Source organism: Rhea pennata, chromosome 11 (genome assembly GCF_028389875.1).
Source record: "Rhea pennata isolate bPtePen1 chromosome 11, bPtePen1.pri, whole genome shotgun sequence".
NCBI classification, from domain to species: domain Eukaryota; kingdom Metazoa; phylum Chordata; class Aves; order Rheiformes; family Rheidae; genus Rhea; species Rhea pennata.
This window is the reverse complement of record NC_084673.1, coordinates 11,290,002-11,311,596: the sequence shown is the minus strand read 5'-3', so window position 1 is coordinate 11,311,596 and position 21,595 is coordinate 11,290,002. Positions and strand designations below refer to the sequence as shown.

At 34.3% G+C, this 21,595-nt stretch overlaps 1 protein-coding gene across 3 annotated transcripts in view; it reads right to left on the bottom strand.

The window, feature by feature from the left end:
* The window catches only part of CHM (CHM Rab escort protein), a 79,134-nt gene that overhangs the window by 21,816 nt on the left and 35,723 nt on the right, over nucleotides 1-21,595 (bottom strand). For 2 of the 3 annotated variants that reach the window (XM_062584842.1, XM_062584843.1), the window contains exons 8-9: nucleotides 20,918-21,143; nucleotides 3,290-3,367 (exon numbers count right to left, since the gene is read on the bottom strand). In XM_062584842.1, the coding sequence (XP_062440826.1) occupies nucleotides 3,290-3,367; nucleotides 20,918-21,143 (304 nt within the window). The remainder of the gene's footprint in view (nucleotides 1-3,289; nucleotides 3,368-20,917; nucleotides 21,144-21,595) is intronic. The other variant, XM_062584844.1, reaches the window with a different exon arrangement.

Sequence of the window (21,595 nt, the reverse complement as noted above, 5' to 3'; positions counted from 1 at the left end):
CAGGTCTCTGTCATCTGATATGTGTTGGGACAATGAATCATACAGAACCCTCCATTGACCTTCTTTCAATGTGTCTAGATAAAAGGATGAAAATTAGAATCCATCTCCTTGCAGTGCCATGAGTTATAAATGTACTTTATAGGGCTCATTATCCAAACTAATGGACTAAGGGCGACATCCTTGAAATGGACTTACCAGCACTGACAAAGCCAGTATGCAATATTTCAAGAAAGATATGTAAATTACTATGTGTTTGCTATATCTTTTTATTACGGATATATAAATTTACATTTATCACGTCTTTTCCATTTTTGAGACAGGATTACGTGATTGGAAACGTATTTAAACTGTGATCACCATAAAATGCCCACCATTCTTTTCAATGCAACTCAGGTAACTTAAAATATCTTGAATTTTATCAGATAAAACCAAATAAGTGACTACCTACTTACTACTAAGTAGAAAATAATCATAAATAACCATAAATACATTCAATTTTCTTCTTCCTCAAGCTAAGCAACACCATGTACTTTTTTTTATTCTCCTAATAGAGCATTAGAGTTCTATCAAGAGTGCAACATGTTCTGCACATGTATTAAAATGCCAGACCTAATCTGATGATGTAAGCAAAAGAAAAATAAAAATTTTTAATTGGACTACTAAAAATCTTAATAGTAGTACATCTAAAAGTTTTCATACTTTCATACCATTTTCCCTGAAACTCACATACTATAAAAAGGGCTACAGTAACTTGATAAATATAACTGTATGCTTGGGACAAAATCTACTGCTCTCTGGATATATAGTTATGGATAGTTAAAAAAAATTTTGAAAAAGCAATTCAATTAGGTAATGATATTGTTTCTTACTTTTCTTATGCTAGAGAGACTACTAGTCATGTCTAGAAAAGACTGAAATTTAATTTTAGTAATATTTAGGGAACTTCAAAGTAAAGTCTAAATGAACGAAAATAATTAGATAATCATGGCACTTACCTATAAATACAAATTTTTCTTACATCTACTAGAGCAGAGCATTAAAAATACAGTTCACTAACTACAAGAAGATCTTGAAGTCTGGAAACCTATGCAAGATGTTTATAAAATAGCAATGAACACTGCAAAATTTGATTAAGTTTCTACTGTTCAGAGATTGATATATTTGTAATCAACAACGTAAGTTGTCCCTGAAACTACAGGTGGTCTGTGACAAAGAGACATGGTTTTGTCTATTATCAATTACTATTAATGGACTGTTGACTCAAAACCTCAGTAACTCATAAATACCCTTATTAACAATTTGATAGCTGATCTTTAGCAGGCAAAACAGCGAAGTTTAGAGTCAAGAGGAAAATCAAGCTGGTGCAGGAGGGAAAATGCATTGTAAGGAAAAGTGGTAACAAAAAAAAAAAAAAAAAAAAAAAAAAAAAGGAAAACAAGGGATTTAGAGGTGATCCAAACAAACAAAAAAGGTTAGCTTGCCAAGTTACATTGTAGTGAAAGACTTTCATGAAGAAGTAAAAAGCTGTACTACATTCAGGTGAGAGGAGACAGACAGAAAACAAACAGAAAATATCTTTAGGAGGTAAGGAAAATACCGGCCACCAGGTGTTTGTATTATGTATGTCAATACTTAAAATCACAGGCAGGCAGGCAGTTCAAAGCAAACGGCAAGTGATTGAACAGGGGAAGCTGCATGGGTTGTGCTGCCTCACGTTCAGCAACAGATAATGGCATTATTAAAAAAATAATGCTTTAGAATTAAAAGAGAGTCTGGTAAAGTCTTTCAAAAATATGCAGTATTTCTGCACCTCAAAATCAATCCTACATTTTTAAGTGGAAACAGCAAGAGTGAGCCATTAAATCAGCCTAATAGGCTAAACAGGGAGGCTTGAAATCTGTCAGAATTTCTGACAAATTTATTAGATCCAAAGCATAAAGGCAATTTAAACAAAATGTAGTCCTCCAAATTATTTTCAGAAAACATATAATCTTACTAAAAAAAAGATGTTCACTTCTAGCATCCTGAAAATGTGCAAAATAAGCTGGAAATTAGGAAACCAGCATCACTGATCAGTAAGAACTACACAGAATGATGTTTGGAAGTTCTTAGCAGCTCAGAGTTTTGTCCCTCTGAAATAACAAGCAACTATTCAAACAGCGCTGGAAAATGAAGCTCACTAGTTATGAGTTCAAATATTACTGTTAAAAATAGTTTATGAAAGGAACATAAATTCATTTGCATATGAACATGCACTTGGGAACACTTATGATGAATTACTATCACACCTGCATCTCAAGTTTTAAAGCTTTCCAATGAACTTTAGAAGGTCAAACTAGCAATGGAAAGGTAAACTGTTGTTTACAGAACTTCAAGAAAAAAACACACTACTTGACCATGTCATAACAAATTTAGTTATAAACTTCACGCTAAAAAAATTAACTGTGCAGTGCAGTGTACTTTCCAGTTGGAAAGTAAAGATATTGTACTGATTATTTAACTACTAATTTCTCTAATAAAATACTATCATATAACCTTACTACATATTCCTAGTTTAATTCTCAAATTTTTCAAAGCAATATTTTGAAGTTTTCAATCATAAAAACTAAGCTAAAAAATTTCTTAAAAGAACCAAAAGTATTATCACAGGCATTAAGCTAGTAACTGTTAGAATGCATGTAACAGAAACCATGACAATCTTCACAGGTGTGAAAAATGTCAGTATGGACAAAAATATGGGTGGATTTTTCTTTGCTCAAATTTAAACCTGCCTACAGTCCTGATATTGTTGTAAAAGAATTTATCCTATGATAACAGGGCAGCATAGTTTATGACAACAATCTACCTAAAAACTCATTAAAGTCTTTTCTCTTGGAGTGACATGCATTATCAGCAAAGATTAATCTGATGAGTCTTTAGGTGAGCTCCATTTTTAAAAACGCAATAACAGAGGGCTTTGTTGTCATCTGATGAAAATCAATTAGAGTAGGTAAGGCCACAAGGAAAACTAACATCACTCATCACCAGCCCCCCGGCAGCCGAAATGATTTGTCTTCCAAGCTTGGGTGATCAGGAGCTGTAGTAATATCACAGGGAAATTAATTTAGTTTCTATATTCTAGACCCACTTTCCTTGTTCTGGAGGACCTATACACAAATTACTTTTAATCAAGGCTGATGGGTTATTAATACCAAGGAGAATCTTTGAAGAATCATTTTTAAAAACTGGCTTAATGCATTTTTCATCTGCATTTTGTATATAAACAGAAGGTTACTTATATTACCCTTACCGTCCAGATTCTTTGTCCACTACAAGGCACTGCACAGAATGGCGAAGACAATAGATACCACCAAATACAGCACACATCCTGGAACGTATTAGAAAAGTAAAAGTTACTCCTATCATAACTGACTGCAAACAATCTGAGTATCTGCAATAAGCAAGGCAAAGTACTCTGTATGTTGTAGCAAAACATTTTTAATAATGCCTTAATCTCTGAAAGAGATAATCAAAATAAACCAAGTCAAGTGGTTTTGTAAAGGATAATTTGTTAACATTTTTTGTATTAGCATTTGTCATAGCCTTCAAAATAGTCACATTAGTTTGAACACTTATCGCTTTGAGATGTCACAGACTTTTAAGTCATTCAGTCCAGAAAAGCACCAATTTACAAAGTACACAGAAGATCTACTGAACAGGCTACGTTTTACATAGTGTAGAATAAGAATGCAAACAAACAAATGAAAATCAAATTCCTGAAAGACTTAAGTGTGATACCCAATTCAGAATTTCTCTCTCTACTTTCGCAAAATGTAGCATGGGAACTTTACTGGCTACAAGCAGCTTAAGCTTTGGGAGCACTGGGAAGTGCTCAGCTGAATGAACACTTCTTGCAGTCTAAAGGCGACCTCTTCCAAATACTGATTCCTCCAGGTTCTGCTTATGTTAAGATACAGTTGCTCATGATATTGTGTGTGTGGAATGATGATAAGAAATCTCCTAAACAGGAGAATGAACCAGCTTCACAGGTCAGTTGTCTGAAAACTAGTTTATTTATGCTATTCAATATTAGTTTTTTCACTTACAAACAAATCCTAATACATAAGACTAACTAAGAAAATTAAAACTACCCAAAAGCTAATCCGTTCTTAAACTACAGGGAGACTCAGAGTTCAAAGAAACTAAATTATGACATTTAAATATGAAGAAGTTATTTTTGTGTTTATACCAGCTTTTACAAAGAGTTTTTAATAAGAGAGTCTGTAATACTCTGGTCACGCTTCTCTACTTTGTTTCTGATGCAGTACAATTGATAAAGTTGAGAACAACAGTCCCAGAGCAGACGTCAACAAGTCAAACTCAGTACTGAATAGCCAAAGGAACAGATCTATGCAAGATGAGTACATTTTGCCACACAGTTTGTGATTCTGTTACTATAGGAAGCAATCTGCTGCTACATTTTGCATGCTTTCCTGCCTAATAACATGGTGCTTCTACTCAGAGACATATACCTACCACTCACCTCTGCTGCACTGCTAACTACTTGTAACTAAGCATTCAAAAGACTTCCCAGCTAAATTGTAGTCAAGTATATCACTTTCTAGTACATTAAGTTTTGAATTACAAAATTTCAAAATGGACTTACAGACTTGAAGTTTCAGCATTTTGAAAGATTTTGTTGTCACAGTAAGCAACATGACTTTCGTAACACTTCAGATGACTTTTATCTTTAATTCTCAAACATCTGAGAAAACTTACTCATCTTAGGTTGATACTAACACCTGGCACATTACGATTTGTCTGATCCTTTACAATACAGTTTCAGGACTAGACTGTTTCAGTGATCAGTCTTGGGAATCTTGAATTTTTCTTAAGACTCTCCAGTGGTTCACTGAGATCAATCAGCTATCACTGGCCTCTTCTCATGTATTTGGAGGAGCAAGAAAAGCACAAATAAACTGTATATTTGCATAAACTGTATCTCCTTTTCCCTGACAGAAAACTGTTCAATCAGAGAAAACCAAATGCTACCCAGTGACATTAGATAATTCTTCCTTTGCCCTACAAACTACCTATCTCTGTTCTTTTCCGTTCTTTTTCTATTCAAAAGTAAATAGCAAGATATCAAGAAATCGCAGAACAGTGTGCAGCACATTCAATGCACTGAGGCACTGTTCTGTTTTATACCATACCAGAAAAGGATACTGTAAGTTTCCTTAGAGTTCCTGCTATTCAGCCGAGCTTTGGTGTGACCTAGCTATCTGAAGTTCTGCTCACAGAAGGCAGACAGAACCAAAGTTGAGGTTTAAAAACCAGAAAGTCATTTGTTAACACAGTTTGCCTAGATACTGTATTTAAGGTAAGAATATGTAATTATATGAGTTACATAATCCATGCTGCACCCCTGTTTTTTGCACTGTTTTGTTGATGTTTATTAAACTGCAGAAGAAATGAGGATGGGCTACAGCTCTCTTCCGTTTTATTTTCAGTTGAGAGTATAAGGAGACACCGTGAGTCGTTCTTGCGCACAAGAGATGCATGCACCAGTGCATAGTACATATGCACGCACTGAATACAGTATTGTAGAAATATTTAGTTGTATTTGTCATTCATTGTTTTTCACTAAATAAGGTTAATTTTGAACAGGAGAAAATAAATCTATTTTTAAAGAGTCTATATGGCAAAGCTTGCCCTTAGTTTCTTATCTGTGGAGAACTGAGGTTTAACAGCAAATCAGGACATAACATGCATTACCGTTATTTCTGTATATTTTCTGTAGAATTTCTCTAATTTTAGTACACTCGTAATTTTGGATGAATCTGAAAAATATATCTGAAAACTGATCACAGTTAAGAAAATCCCTTTTTTTTACATGTGGAGGAGTTGGCTTTTTCCCTTGTCACAAAAATAACAATATGGTTCCTTTTTTTCAAATTCATGCACTTTATTTGCCATTTCTTGGCATTTGTGAGAAGCTACTAAGGTTTTGAAATTCATTAAAAAAAAAATTCTTTGTAAAACAGGAAAATCCTATTCTAATGAAGGAAACCTAGGAGAACTACATTCCAGCAAGCTAGCTTGCCTTTCTCATACTGATTTTCCTATGGTTAGTCTGACGCCTAGCCAATGTTAGACGGGTATTAAAGATGTAGTCACGCTAATCCTTTAAATTACAGTGTATACTGTATTATAAAACAGAATTACATATTCTTATCTTAAATACAATATCTAGGCAAATTAGAAAGACTGGTTATGAACATGGAGTGTGGGGGAAAAACACATAAGCCATATATATATACATGCATGTATATATTCATGAATGTATATATAATACACTCATAACCCATCAAAGGAATCACAACAGTTGGTGTGACCTTGAAAAGTTCAGCCTTAAGAATCAGAACAAAGAAAACCAAACAGAGAAACATCCTAACACTGTAACGTGAAGATTGCTAACAATGAACTTTGCTTCAGGAGAAGCACAAACTCAGTATCTACATGATGGTATGCACAACACTATGTTTGGTATGATCACTCATTTTTATACTAGGATGCGAGTTTTGATTAAGGAGGTTCATTCTGTTCCAAACTAGCCCGGGGGAGAGAAGACTGAGGGGGGGGATCTTATCAATGTGTACAAGTACCTGAAGGGAGGGTGTCAAGGGGATGGGGACAAACTCTTTTCAGTTGTCCCGTGTGACAGGACAAGAGGCAATGGGCAGAAACTGAAGCACAGGAAGTTCCGCCTGAGCATGAGGGGGAATTTCTTCCCTGTGAGAGTGACGGAGCACTGGAACGGGTTGCCCAGAGAGGTTGTGGAGTCTCCTTCTCTGGAGATGTTCAAGGCCCTCCTGGATGCAACCCTGTCTAACATGCTGTAGGTGACCCTGCTGAGCAGGGAGGTTGGACTAGATGATCTCCAACCTTACTGATTCTATGAAACTAGAAAATCAGAATTTATCAAAAGGGCCTGCAAGTCTCAGGTTCACAGTTCTAGAGGTGTAACAAATTAATCTTCCTTCCTGATGCTCTCATTAGACTTCACCCATGCTACAAAAGAACATCAACAGTCCGGCTTGAGGTACAAACTCATACCCTTTCATTAGTTGATGAAGACACAAAAGCACCTTTAGACACAAAGCTAAACTATGTCACTTTCCCCCCACACACATACAAGAAGAGTGGAATTCTTGGCCCTGAATTATCTCAGTTAGTTTCATGGAAAATTATTTCACTTTTGCAGAGCAGGACAGACAGCTACTAAGTTGAATGCAAGCAAAGAAGGGTCACAATAGTGATCAGCTCCACACATCTGCCAACTCTAGCATTCCAGGATAACATGAGGTTCTGAGGCCTAGGCTTTCAACAATGAGGACACAAGACTGCCCACTGAATGGAAGCAGGAAAGCATACCCCAGCAACAAATGTTAAGGAACATGGTTCCTCTACACCTAGTAACAACATACATGGTGCTCTCCGAACTGGAGCAGATGTTAATGGCAACAGATATATTCTCTTTACAATGCTTTTCACTTTGAGAATAAAATCTCAAATGTGACATTTGTTAGTGTTCTGAATGGCTTTGAAATTTGATCAAGTGGTGCCACATTAGAGCATTAGATGGCTCCCCTAACAATTGTCCTGATTCAGTATATGGCTTATAGATTCAACTCACAAAAAGGCTCATCTTACGCAGACAGCATATTTCTTCAAATATATGTATCTCTACGCAGTCAGTAGCCTCTCAATGTTGGCATTCAGTATCAAAGTCCACTTCTTTGCCAAACTCTTTCATACTGGGGTCCTTTTGGTGTTTGAATTAGGCCCCTCCTATCAGAGTGGGTTTTGGAAATTTTCTGTCCCCCTCTGCTGCAGCATCTGTTCTTCATCTCCTCCAAACTGAGTATGGTTAGTAAAGGCTAGAAAGGAGTTTCAACCAAGTGTGCCCTGAGCCCTTCTCCTCCACCACCATAAAGAGAAGAATCTGGCATAAAACTTTAATATGTAACACTCAGCCAAGCAGAAGAGGGACCTCTTTTTAGAGGAAAAGTACGCAACTTTGTGCTGCTCACCAGGCATTTACCAGGTGGTCCATAATACTAAAACAAACAAATGTAGTGCAATAAATACGTTTTGATACAAGAAAAACGAAAGTTTTGCAGTTTTGAAAAGCTTCAGCTGTCTCTAGGATACATGATACACTAAGTTCCATCTTGCCACTACAAATAGGAAAAATTAACTGAAGAACATTCACATCTTTTTTACTCCTTATGCCTTATACAATAATACCAGGCAATAATGTTGCGTTTACAGCCTTCTTAGATGACACAGATGAAAAAAACCTCTAATTCTGCACACTTAACTTCCTAAAATAGGATCCACATTGGTATTCAAAAACTGAGTTGAAAGATAGTTAAGACTACAGTACCTTCTAAAGCATGTGAATGATGTAGCATGGCAGACAGCTAAAAGTGATACCAGCTGACATCTCTCACAGTTCTACTCCGGAGGGTGGCAGTCTAAACAAAGGCCAACAGTATCACTTACTGGGCAAATGAGAAGATCCTGTCCCCAAAAAACATGGCTTCTACCCATGCAAAAGTAAGGGGAAATTATACCATATTGTATTCCACCTTTCATGGTCTGGTGGTTGGTTGTTAAAGATGATCCAGCTGAAGATGATCTAAAGGTTCAATACTCACTGAAGAATATTCTAGAGCCTTGGGTCACGGGTTTATTAACTGTAATGCTGCAATCAGAGGCTTCTAACCTGATACAACATGTGTTAGGATCTTCCAGACCAACTCAGGCAACTTTATTTCATGTGGCTTACCATAAAAAATTAGAACTATTAACCTAACTAGAACCAAGATTCCTTTGTCAAAAATTGCATAAATTATACTTTTCCTTTAACATCAACCACATTCAAGGACTTTTTGATAAATGCACTTTATCCAGCATGCTTTGAAAGAACTTTGCTGCTTGGCTGCGCAAAAACGTGAATGACTTATTTTCAAGAGTAGCCTGCTATCCAGTGGAAAAGGGCATGACCTGTTTTCATAGTAGGCCAGCAGAAAACTTTTCTTTCTAAATGAAAATAGAAAGGAATTTTGATTATGTTAAACAATTACAAAGAGCTGAAATACCTATTAAAACAGTCTAGCATGAAAAACGACGTGATTTGGAAGAACTTGCCAAAATTATTTAAATACAGAAATTGAAATAATAAACTAAATGGCATCTCAATAATTTATGACAAAGTAAAATCATTGTTAACATTACTTTCATACAATAGACTATTCAAGAAGATTTGACTGTACTTGAAGTACAAGGCAATTCTTTGATACTATTAACCCTAAATGACAGACGCTTAAACTGATATTACTCTAATTAACTGGCTACTGCCTTCACCAATAATTCAGTTTTTGCTGAAAGATAGCACCAACACTGTACTCAGCTTCAACTTTGCCCTGGTGACATCAAATCATATTACAGCTAAATTAACAGTTGTGAAGATTTTTGGCCTGGTAGCTTTCCATCATACACAGCCTTTAAATGCCATTTCAGTTCCTATCAAGGCAGGAATCAGCAGCTGTAATTTTTAATACAGTTGTGAAACAATAGGACATACTAAGAGCTGTATTTTTGACAGCATATTCATGATGATTTATGAGTTTGTATATAATTTGATTATTCTATTAATTTTACTGATTACTGTTTCAGCTAATACAGTGAAGGTCACTTACAAAATAAATCTTCATTACATTTCACAGAAAGAAACTGCCTCCAACTAGTTGTTTTCTTTAATTAAACACTAATGTAACAAGAGAGAAAATAGGCTTCAGGGTTGCTGCATCTGTTGCTACAAGAGGAGTTTACTGCTTTGATGTAATGCTCTCCGATATTAATTGAACAAAAATAGAATGTCTCTCTGTCTGACATCTTGATTTTCAACACAGAGATGTCATAACACCCACAGCTTACAGACTACCCTTAGTTCATTCTGAAACTACATAAGAGGCCTGGAAAACCATATAACAAAGTATAGCTTTACACCAGAAAAAGTAGCTTTTATTTCTAGCACATGATCTTTTTTTCTTTTCATAAAATGCATGGAGTGATTAATTAAAAAAACAGAATAGTCTTTTCCCTAGTTGTACAGTCATCTATAGCAAAAACTCTTTTCTTCCTTAAAGACAAATACTGTGTGCATGGCATAGCAAGCTTTGGAGAAAGATCAAAGAAAAACATGTCAAAGGCCCGAATTAATGAATTGTCATCTTTGAATTTATTTTTGCACATAGAGCAAGCTGTGTCCTGGTTCTTACGTTACGTTCTTTGTTTCCTGACGGTCCCAAGAACTTCAGTATTTCCTGTAGTGCACTGCTGTATATTCTAAAAACATCAAAAAGTAGAACATAGACAAATCAAATACAACTAGAATAGCTGTTTCAGTAAACACAATCAGTCTTCCTAACACAGAACTCTCCCATATAAAAATCGGATCTCTATGACCACCTGGGTGAAGACGAAAAAAGTGAAAGCCAGCACTAAAGATAATAACCACTCATCCAGAACTGCCCTGGCATTTAGGGAATTATTAGAAAGAATAATATAGGACAATAACTGCTTGGGAAAACAAACGAAGAAAGAGTCAAGTATTTTTGACTTCATCTTGGACACAGCACTCATTATTCCTGAAAAATTTCTGTAAAAAAGGTCCTGAAAAATTCTCTAATTGTCCTAGTTTATAAACCCAATTAGCAAAAATGACCATTTCAAAGGCACCAGGAAGTTCTTGCACAGTTATCAACTGGAAGTTAGTTAACTTCCAGAGAATATTCCACTGGACCCACAATTTCATGCCCATACATATAAACTAACTTCCTTCCCCAGGTCTTCACTTCTGCACTGGCACCAGAAAACAAAAGGGAATTCCACAATTGTGGTCAGGCAATGCTATTGGAAGAGCTGCTGTTCAAGAATAAGAATATGGGCTGATCTGAGTTTCAGCAAACTTCTTTCACAGAGAAATACAAAGTAAACATGAATGGTGACAGCTCAGAGAGGAAACATCTCAAGCTGAGAGAGGAGTGTGTGGGGGGAAAAGTAGCCTAGTCAAAGGTAAATTTATTGTAAATTTCTGAGTTCCATTTGTTTTTAAATCAACAAAATCAAATTTGTTTTTAAAAGTATGAAATAACTCCTTTTTACTATACAGGTTTCAGACTGCTATATAAACAAATACATAATTATATTCACATACTGTGAAGAGTTCGAGCATAGCATACCATATTTCATAGTAAAATAGGTAACATGATTGATTCTGTTTTAAAGCACAAAACTCAAGAATCTGAGTAACACACTTGCCCCCAAGACATACAACGCTCTGCACTTTTTTTCATAATTATAAAATACAGATCATTTAAGTCCATTTCATTAGACTCTAGTAAGATGTAATTTTTTTTTTGCTCATGATATCTAAACAGCAGGATCTGCACTGAAATGAAATAATTTCAAGAGTTTTAAATTAAAATCCATCTCCAATTATTTAGTTTAAGGCTTTGGCAACTCAGTGCAGTTTTCCACTATGTCTAGCTTCAAATTCTGTATTCTAAAACTCAGATGTAAAATGACCAAAAAATTGCAATAAAATTTTCAGTTCATCAGAGATCTTTATGCTCCTAGACTTCCAAGGCTTGCTTTATGTCAGTGCAGGTTTATCAAACTATTTCCAAAATCTAAGAAAGCTCTGTTGACAAAAGTAAGATCATATTTAAGCTCTGTTTTCATTTGTTACTGTTTTATTTGTGTCTACCATTACAGAAACTTCAGTACTAAAAACAAACGAAGCATTCATAAGCGTATCATTAATACACATGAGAACTCTTCCAGAGGGTATCTAATCACTTAGAGAGGCTAAGTGCAATGGAAAAGAATCTTAGATGTAGTCATTAATAAACTCCTAGAATTAAAAAAACCTAGTGTAGCTAATAACGCAATACAAAATCAGTATTAATGTCACTGGAATTTTCTATAATTATGAACACTTGTTAGGTATACTCCTCAGCAACTGTTCTACTATGAAATTAATTCCCCACCTTCCACATTTAAAATCACCATATAACGAAAAAACTCATTTAAGAAAATAATATTGAAATTGCAGAAATGTGTAATTGACCAAATATGGTAATTGTAGAAAAATGCTAATATATAATATGCATATAGTATTTTATAGAATTCTTTTCAGATTACCTACTACTTAGATTGAAGTCATTTCTGATGCAGGAACAACTTATATTCAGTCAAGTGCTACACTTAGGCTTAGCATAATTCTGACTCGGCACTATCCTCTGGGATACACGAATGCGGGCAGTTCAGCCTGCACTTGCCCAAAAGCATTAGATAGCCTGTTCTGCTGCAAATAAACTGCTAATTCTGCAAACATGATGTTTTCTTTTCTGCTATATCCTCCCCTTTCGTAGGAGGAAAATTTGGAAGAAACATTTGATGGATTAGACCTGCAATTCACAACAAGATATCAGAAAAGACATACAGGTGTACACATCACTCCTTGGCTGAAATTTTAGTTTTTTGGTACCTTTACTGATAGTAAGATAGACAGAAAAAAAGGGTATGAACTTCATGAGAGGAGCAGAGTGATGAGATGCCTTCCCTTGAGAGCAATCTTCTGTACAACAGGAAATAGGGAAATCTCTACAGGAAAAAGCATCTAGGATATAAGTATTTTGAAAGTAACCATCAAAGTGCTCAGTGCAAGATTCATCTAATTTCCTATTCCTTTTTTTCAGCTTATTAGGAAACAAATGAAATGCGACATCCTACAACTTAAAACAATGGGGGGGGGGGGAAATCTATGCAAAAAGCAGGTCTTCCAATGTTCCTTAAAGTATAAAACTCCAAAGCTTGATTAATAATCTCTGATGATTAGAAGACTGCTCCATGGCAACAGCTCTCCTAACCAAATAAAATCTGACACAAATCTACAAAACTACTCTTTCCAGAAGCAAAATAGGAAATCATCTTCTTACCGTTTGGGATTCAGCCTTCCTAAATACAGCATTTATGAAGAATCATAGATCCTTCTATCAATTTATTCAACATATTTACATCTCAGTTTACAAAATTATCTAAAGACTGACTTCAAAGTAGAAATTACTGGAAAATTATTTTGCATTACTAAAGTTCCATGGCGCATCTTGGACTAAGTTTAGGAAAAAGATGTGAAATGAACTGAAAAATGAATAATATATTTCAACTAGATTACAGCTATACTAGAGTAGTTATTCAATTCTTCTTAAAGATGAAATAAACAATCTCAAGGAAGAGGTGCTTAATATTGGATTATTAAAATGGAAAAAATATATCAAAAATTTTCAAGATTATTGCAATTAACACTATTTCTCAGTGAGTCTTGATTAGCATCTTGGAGAATTATTCTTAGAGATTATTTTCTTGCAGGTAACGTGAGGATCCATCATTATGCCTTTAAGTATTTACCTGGCAAGTGATCTAGAAATTAAGACTAAAGTATTGTGGAAGTTTAAGAAACTACCACAAAGCTGAAGAAAAGATTATTCTTTCTGTTTTAATATGATTATAGTTAACCACGAAGGCACACTGAAGATTAATCTCTATGGAAGAGAAAAGTATGGGACTTGCCTATCTGCAATCTATTGACCTTTTAAACAGAATAACTCGTTCCTAGCCCTGGATCCTTCACCTGCAATAATAAAAGAGCTCTGCCCTCAAAAGTAGCTTGCAAGATCAGGGCCTTAGGGAATAGACACACAAAGCAACTGGAGAAAAGCCAGTTGCTAAGCAGTAGGTCATTTACAAAGTCTATTCATGTGTTCTCTGCCTCCAGTAAAGAATGAAAACTCAAGTTATCTTAACCTTTGATAAAATTCAAGGACTATTTCATTAATTTAGCAGTATTTTGGAAGCTTTTCTCTATCTTCCAGTTGAATGAAAATGGATTCTGTTAAACTGCATTTGCATTTACATCTCAGTTTGCTTCAGTAAACATGCATGTAGTTATCACAGATCTGCCAATAATGCTATAACAAATTCATATTTCTAAGTCCTTATTTTTAATATATGAGCTAGAATCTGCATATGTTCACCATTACAAAGAGTAATGTTAAATCTATTCAAAGTCTTTCAACAAGACTGTTGAGAAATAATATCAAATAATAAATTACATCAAATAATAAATTACAAATGCTTCAATCACATTATTCTTAGCATCTTAATTATTAAAGAGAATAATTATTAAAATATGATCTCCATTTCAGCATTTGCATTTTGTACTTTCATGTTTCAGACATTTTTATAAAATGAAGCAAGACTGATTTGAGAGTAGGATAATGCAGTTAATTTCATTTTTTTTTAATATGTAGTATTACATTTATTTTTCCTGCACCATGGCGTACATTCCAATCTCTGTAATACCAACCAAAATATAAAATGAAAACTTTTCCATTCTTCTTAGGGTCCTGAAACCTATATACTTTGACAACATTCTTACGATTCAGAGGTGAATTTCATATGGTACATCCTAAAATTCAAAGGTCTTCATGAAGTATAAACATTTGGAGAATAGTGTATTTCTAGCCAGTGAAATAATAAGGACCTCAAGAACTCCCTTATTTTTTTTTAAACCAAAAAACAGACAAACATCTTTTTTCTGAGAAGACAGATAAAAATGTAAAATGGGAAGATACTTTCAGAGTTGCATATGCTTAGAATGATATTTCACCACAAAGGTTATTTCCAAATTAAAAGTCTTTTCCTGTCAAATCCTGAGAAATAATGTAGGCAAGGACACTAAAGCATTCCATAGCTTTATTAACGACAATGTTCACTGATCTGTGAATAACCTGAAAAAAAAATGAAGATTATTGAGTTACTTTACCAATCTATCCATCCATCACTAGAGAACAGGTCTCAAAATGATGGATTATCTCACTTCCCTGATGTCTCTCCCCCTAAGGAAAAACTCTTTCTTAGGATAAACAAGCAACTGATACTACAAACAATCATGCTAACTATGCTTGCCCATTTTGCATTCATCTGCCAGCAAACAGAAGAGATACATATCACGTTTGTCTGCAAAAAGACCAGCTATGTCAAAAGTTGTATTACTTAATTGAAATGCAAGTGAAAAAAAAAAAAAGTAAGGAGAAAGTAGTATGACAACTACTCTTCCCATTTAGCATTTGAAAAAAAGACTTGGAAATACTGACAAGCTGTATTGTCAGCAATTTCAAAATACACTTTCAGGTCCAAAGAAATGAAATTATTTTAAATGATAAGATGAATGTAATTACACAAATGATACATTTTGAAATTTAGGACTTAACTCATGTCTCAGCTATAGCTGTGATTCTTTCACACTTATATAAAACTAAAGGCTCCCTAAGATTTGAAGCTAGTTGCTTTCACACCCAATAGCCACAAGAACTGACAGCATTAGTTGAATTTCTCATTAATATGACAGATAAAGAGACAGTACTTATTTACAGATTCAAATGAAAAAGATGTTGTGCTTAATTCTTTGTTAATTCTAAATGCACATTACATTCAGGTTTCCTAAAGCCCAACCTTGATTTTGGAATACTGAAAGCTTCTTAAAGATTCTAATAGGGACACAACTGGCAATGTTAAAGTAGCTGAGACAACTTTTTAAGCTTCAACATTTGTATCATACAATAGCTCGAATGTACGGATAAAAAGTAATTATCTTTTTTCAAAATATATACACTAATCTTCCAAGTCAGTCATAAAATCCATCATAGTCCAGCCTGGATTTTTAACCTTCTTGTAAACACAGGGATTGAAAGGGATAATCCCTCTTAATTAGAGCTTCCCTCCACCACAAAACTACTACTGTCACTGCCACAAAACAACTCATTTCAGCTAGAATCTATTACAACCACAAAAAAGTTACACTGCCCATGAAATATGTACACATATGATGTACAAGTTCAAAGCCTATTTATACAAAATGTTAGTCATTAACTGACTGAAGATAAAAGTTGGTAAATCACTAATTCCTACAGCAAAGCAGCAGAAGACATTCTTGCACGTCAGCACCAATTACTACATCTGTCAGCTCTTGGATGACTTCTAACAAGAAAATAAAAATAAAAAACAATAAAAACAAGAGACTAGATACATCACTCTTCAGAATCCTTACAAGATGACAGAGAGAGGGAGTTAGAGACTTTTATAGACTAAACCTTCAACTATGAAAAAAACCACTACTACTAAAAAAACTACTACTGAAAAAAAAAAAAAAAAAAAAAAAAGACCGTTCATACTTCAAAGGTCAGGAAGTAACAGTGTAAGAATCTAGAAAAAAAGAATCTGAAACCAAATGGAAGAGAAACCATGCAGAGTCCTTCCAAAAATCCAGTGCTGAAAAAAGTCACAAAAGTAAATGAGGCCACAACATAAAACTGACTTCTCAGCTATCCTTCACCCTACTCATTATATACTGGTCATAGGTGAAGAGAATCAAAACAGACAATTTCTAGAACGACTTCCTCTTGAAGAAAAGTTGAATATAAGATGCACATCTCACTGGAGTGAACAGTAGAAGGAAATACTTGCAACATTCATAAAACAGCTCTTTCAAACATATCGCCCCCAAAAAACTCAAAAAAAATTATTTTCCAAAAAACTGAAAGGAAAAAAGGAAATAAAAGTTACAAAAGAAGAATTTTTTTTAAGAATGTTTGAAAACTGTTAGAAAAAATGTCTTATTAAATTAGACTTCTCTTATTTGGCTTAAATCACATCTTATAGTTCATAAATGACTTAAAGTACTTGATCAACACCTATTTTAGAACTTTTACTTAAAAGATTTTTTTTCCCAGTGATAAAAATAGAAAGTTGGCAGTTTAAAATTTAACCTCGCATCAGAAAACAATTTGGGTATTTTCCTTTTTCTAAAATCAGAAAAATCAAAGATATACTGAATATTCTGAATGTTGCATCACTGCCTTACAGTCTAATAAAGACTAACTGTAATTCTCTCTAGTGAAACTTTTTGAAGACAGTGAAAAGTTTATTACTGATTTGCAACAAATATGTTGGCTGCAAGCTGAAAAATGTGAGTTGAATTCCCTAGTCTCTTTGCACATATTTCATTGAACTTTTGGTGTCTTACACTTATTGTACTAATGTAATGAGATGTATTTATTTATTTGTTTCTTACTGAGTATAATATGACTACCTCATTAGAAAGGAAGACAAATAATAGTTTCATACCTACAAGTTTGAAATAAAAGAGGCTATTACACAGGCCGGTGAAAGTTTTCCTGCTTGTCAGCTTGGAAGAATGGGAAGTTTCCAGTGACCTTGGTTGTATCACGAATTCGATTTACGGAGAAAGAAATCTCGCATCTGTACCTCAACATATTGGGAGGCACATTACAATGATATAAAAGTTTAATTTTCTCTCCTAAACCATACCTGTTTAAACCAATAAAGAACTAACACGGCTTTTACTCACTCAAATGTCTTCAGTAGTTATAAAATGTTGTACTGTTTATGCAGAATTCATTTAGAATGCAAGGATGTGACTTACAAATGTCTTTGAATCATTCACATAAATATGCATGCATGCCATTTATAACAGTAGCCTTGATGAGAACACACAGTGTAACTGGCTGCAAGAAACGCTTAAGAGGTTTACATTAAAGCAGAATATAGAATGGTGGTTAGAAATCACAGAACAGGTGACACCTTATTCTGATAACTTGGTGATAAAAACTGTAGAGTATGATGTATAGGTTGTGGTATTACCACTTTACTATACAGTCTGAACAGTACTCTTAAGATACTACTCAGTTTTAGTGAGACCCAAAGCAGGTCATATCTAATAATTGTAATTAATCTCTCTCTCTCTCTCTCTCAAAAAAAAAAAGTGATTGCCTACTAAATGGTTCACTAAAAACAAAACCATTCCACATTTTTATTATAATGCTTTGTAATACAAATCTTTTAAAAGCATAATTACTTCTTGGTTTAATAGAGTAATTTGCTTCAACTATTAAAATATTCTCCTTATCCTACTTGCAAGATTTGCAGCTTAAGAACAACAACAAAACTAAAAAAGTCGCAATCAACAGGCCTAATTAGACAGTTTGGTCAATTTGAAGAATTCTTGTGGTCATAGAGAGATTTGCTGATTAAAATATTTACAAGAGTTCTAGACACTGATATTGCTCACTCTTTAAAAATAGTGCTTTTATAGATCAGGAAACTGCCTGTCCTGGCTATTAAACAGCCAGTGCTTTCAATGATTTCTTGTGCTTTCAACAATGCAAGAAAAATAAACCATCTTAAGAAGCACCTACATCAGAGTAAATATAATATTTTAATTGTAATTATTAATTTAAAATTTTCATATATTTGAAACCCAAAAAGGTCTAATGACACACGTCACAAAGCTGGTGCTTCCACAATGGTTTTGATAATATTTTGATTTATTTAATCTGTTGGTCATCTGAAACTTTCTAGTCCCACATGTAGTCCTATAAAAATGAAGATGTAATAAAACCCATGAGAACAAATCCTGTTGTATGGCTGTGTCTAGAATATTTACCTAAAAACAGTTGTTCTTCACAAATTGTCTATCTGATCCCAATTACATAATCCCACATTTTTAAAAAAAATCTCCATATAAAATAATTCAAGATACAGACAAAGGCTATTGACAAAAAAATAAGCTACGAAACATGACTCCTATTCAATATAGTACAGAATAACGCCTAGTTGTCTAATGAAATAATGTAAACATTATGTGAACCACGTATACGAACACAGAAACATTATACAGAACAATTCCATGTAGTCTTCATTAAATGTTAATGTCAAATCAAGACTTTCCATAATGAGGCCAGCCACTGGTGCCAACCAGCTACTTTTTAGACACTGCCCATGAAGTATGGTAATTATTCCAGAATGGCTGTACCAACATATATTTGCATCCATCCTAAATAATGCCAAATAGGCCCAAGCTGCTAAGGTCATTCTTCTAGCAGTAGTATAATTATTGTTATCGAGAAGAAAAATAGAACCATCATACAGATAAAACAGGAAGAGAATGCCCAAAAGCACACTACAAACCAGAACTTCGTAATAGCAGCACACATGTAAAAAAAATTTGTCCACAAAAAAGAACAAAGCAAGTAAGACTTCACACTGATATTTAAAGGAATTGCATTTTGAAGTATCATTCATAGACAACAAAATAGCCTCACAGTACAACAGTATTTTTTTTCCCCTTTTTAATAGAGCTAATGTCTACTACAAATCTACAGGTTACTACCTTAAAAATTTGCATAGAGCAGATGGAAAGCCTGCTTGCCAAGCAAAAGCAAAGATAAAAAACATCAGCCTTTTAAAAGCCAGTAGAACAGTTGGAAACAACTGAAAAGTAAAACTTCCCACTCACTGCACATGTTTTCTTGATGGTCCTCAAAACCACTAAAGTACAACTCCATTGCAAGAACTGTAACCCCTAGCACACCTCTGGAGCCTCATGAAAGAATACATATCATACCTACAGTTTAAGAAAAGGGATTGATGTAGAGGTTGTTTCAACCTGGAATCGATCGTTCCCTTTGTTGTAATTACTTTCTACTGCTCCAGAGGTGGAGAGTGTATGACTGCTGTTTAAGATATTAGAACGTACAACTGCATCTCTATGTGGCTCTGTGTAACAGAGCTTTAGGATGTCTTATATGCAATTGCTGTTCAAGTTACACTGGAAGTTTTTGACCTATAGATACGGGTGTACAGAATGATGCCAAGAGAATACGATTTCACAGTAGCTGTCTCGTTTATATCAGTTTGCAATACAAAAAAAGTGAAAGTGTTGCATAATCTTTTTTTGTTTAATAATGAACAAATTTTTCCTGAAACAAATTTGTGCTATGTGTCCTTTCATTACCAGTTTAAATCTGTTCAGTATTCAAGTTTTTGCACCTGGATTTGAACCTGAAAACCAAATACAAAAATTACCACAAAAGTCATCAAGATTTGCCTATGGATGGTCAAAAAGTTTTCTAACTCTAGAGACACTCACAGCTGCTGCTCTTTGTATACAGTTCACACAAGAAAAAAACTGAATATGCATATTTTGCATATGCATGGTGTAACAGAACTACTTATTTTTATTTCAAACATACATTTAGAAAGTTAAGAAGTTAGATAACAGGTATCATTATTAATGACCTTCAACTTTCTTTGCTGAATTTTCCTTTCTAATCTTGGCACATTGTATCTGTACCCGATAATATTGTTCCTCCTCTTATATCACCACAATATGCATCCAGTACTATAAATGACAGAGTAACTATTAACACAGATTGTCAACGTACATCTTCCTGTATCTGCAGGAAAAATTAAGAGGCAAATTATCTCAGTCTACCCAAACGTACAGTCATCCTTTTGGACAGACATCGCTCCAAATCTCATCTGTCAATTTGAAGAAAGGATAGCTGTTTATGAGTTAAATTATCTCTCATCCATTCGTAATAATTATTAGGATGGGCAGGCATCACAACAGCCAATCATTAAAAGTTTTATTTGTATCACAGTGAAAATTGTTCCCAAGCACCAGTGTAATTTACAATATTTTCGCTTCTCTGAATGAAATACTACTAAAAATTATTCAAATTAGTCTCCTGATCTCAACAGCACCATTGTTCTATAATTTTTTTTTCCTAGGAAAGTGCAAACTTCCGGGGGAATTTAATAGCCAACAAAAATACAAAACAAAAACACTAACACGCAACTGTCAGCAGGAATTGCTCTATTAGCATTAGGTTACCAAGAATTTCATTTTTTTAAAGATATGTATTAGAAAAGTCAAGCTTACCTGCAGAAACACTGTGGAATCTCTCCTTGACCATACAAAGGAAACAAAAATGGTGTATTGCCATAGCGGCCAAAGCAATGAAGAAATTTTTTGGTTGCCTGGAGACCTTCAAGGGTGCTGCAATCAGTCTCAGATACCATTGCAATAGAGTGAAGAATGAAGTGTTGCAAGCTGGGTGTTAATTTCTGTGTTTTTAAGAATTGAGCAAATGTACTACTCTCATAATCTGAGAAAAAAAATAATTCAGGTAAATGATACAGGTTAACTTTTGTACTTTTTCAGGATCTTCAACTTGAAGAAATACGATTGTATTAAAAAAAAGAGATCACAAAAGAAACCACTTAGATCTTCAACATACTTATCACTGAAAAACAGTAATTCTATTTCATGAAAGCTAAAAATTTTACTCTCAAAGTACATTTCCTCAGAAGACAGAAATATCACTGCATTAAAAGTATTTTGGAATAACACAAATCTACTATATGTGAATGCCATATGAGACCTGAACAGGCTATCTAGTTTTACACAGTAGCTGAGCACCATCTAAATATGGCTTCATCTATTAAGTTAGACCTGACCAACACCCATTTCTCAATCATTTAACAATTTTTAAGATTGAGGTTTCTACCAAAGTATATGGAGTAATAGCCATATGGCAGACAAAAATCCATTGGTTTT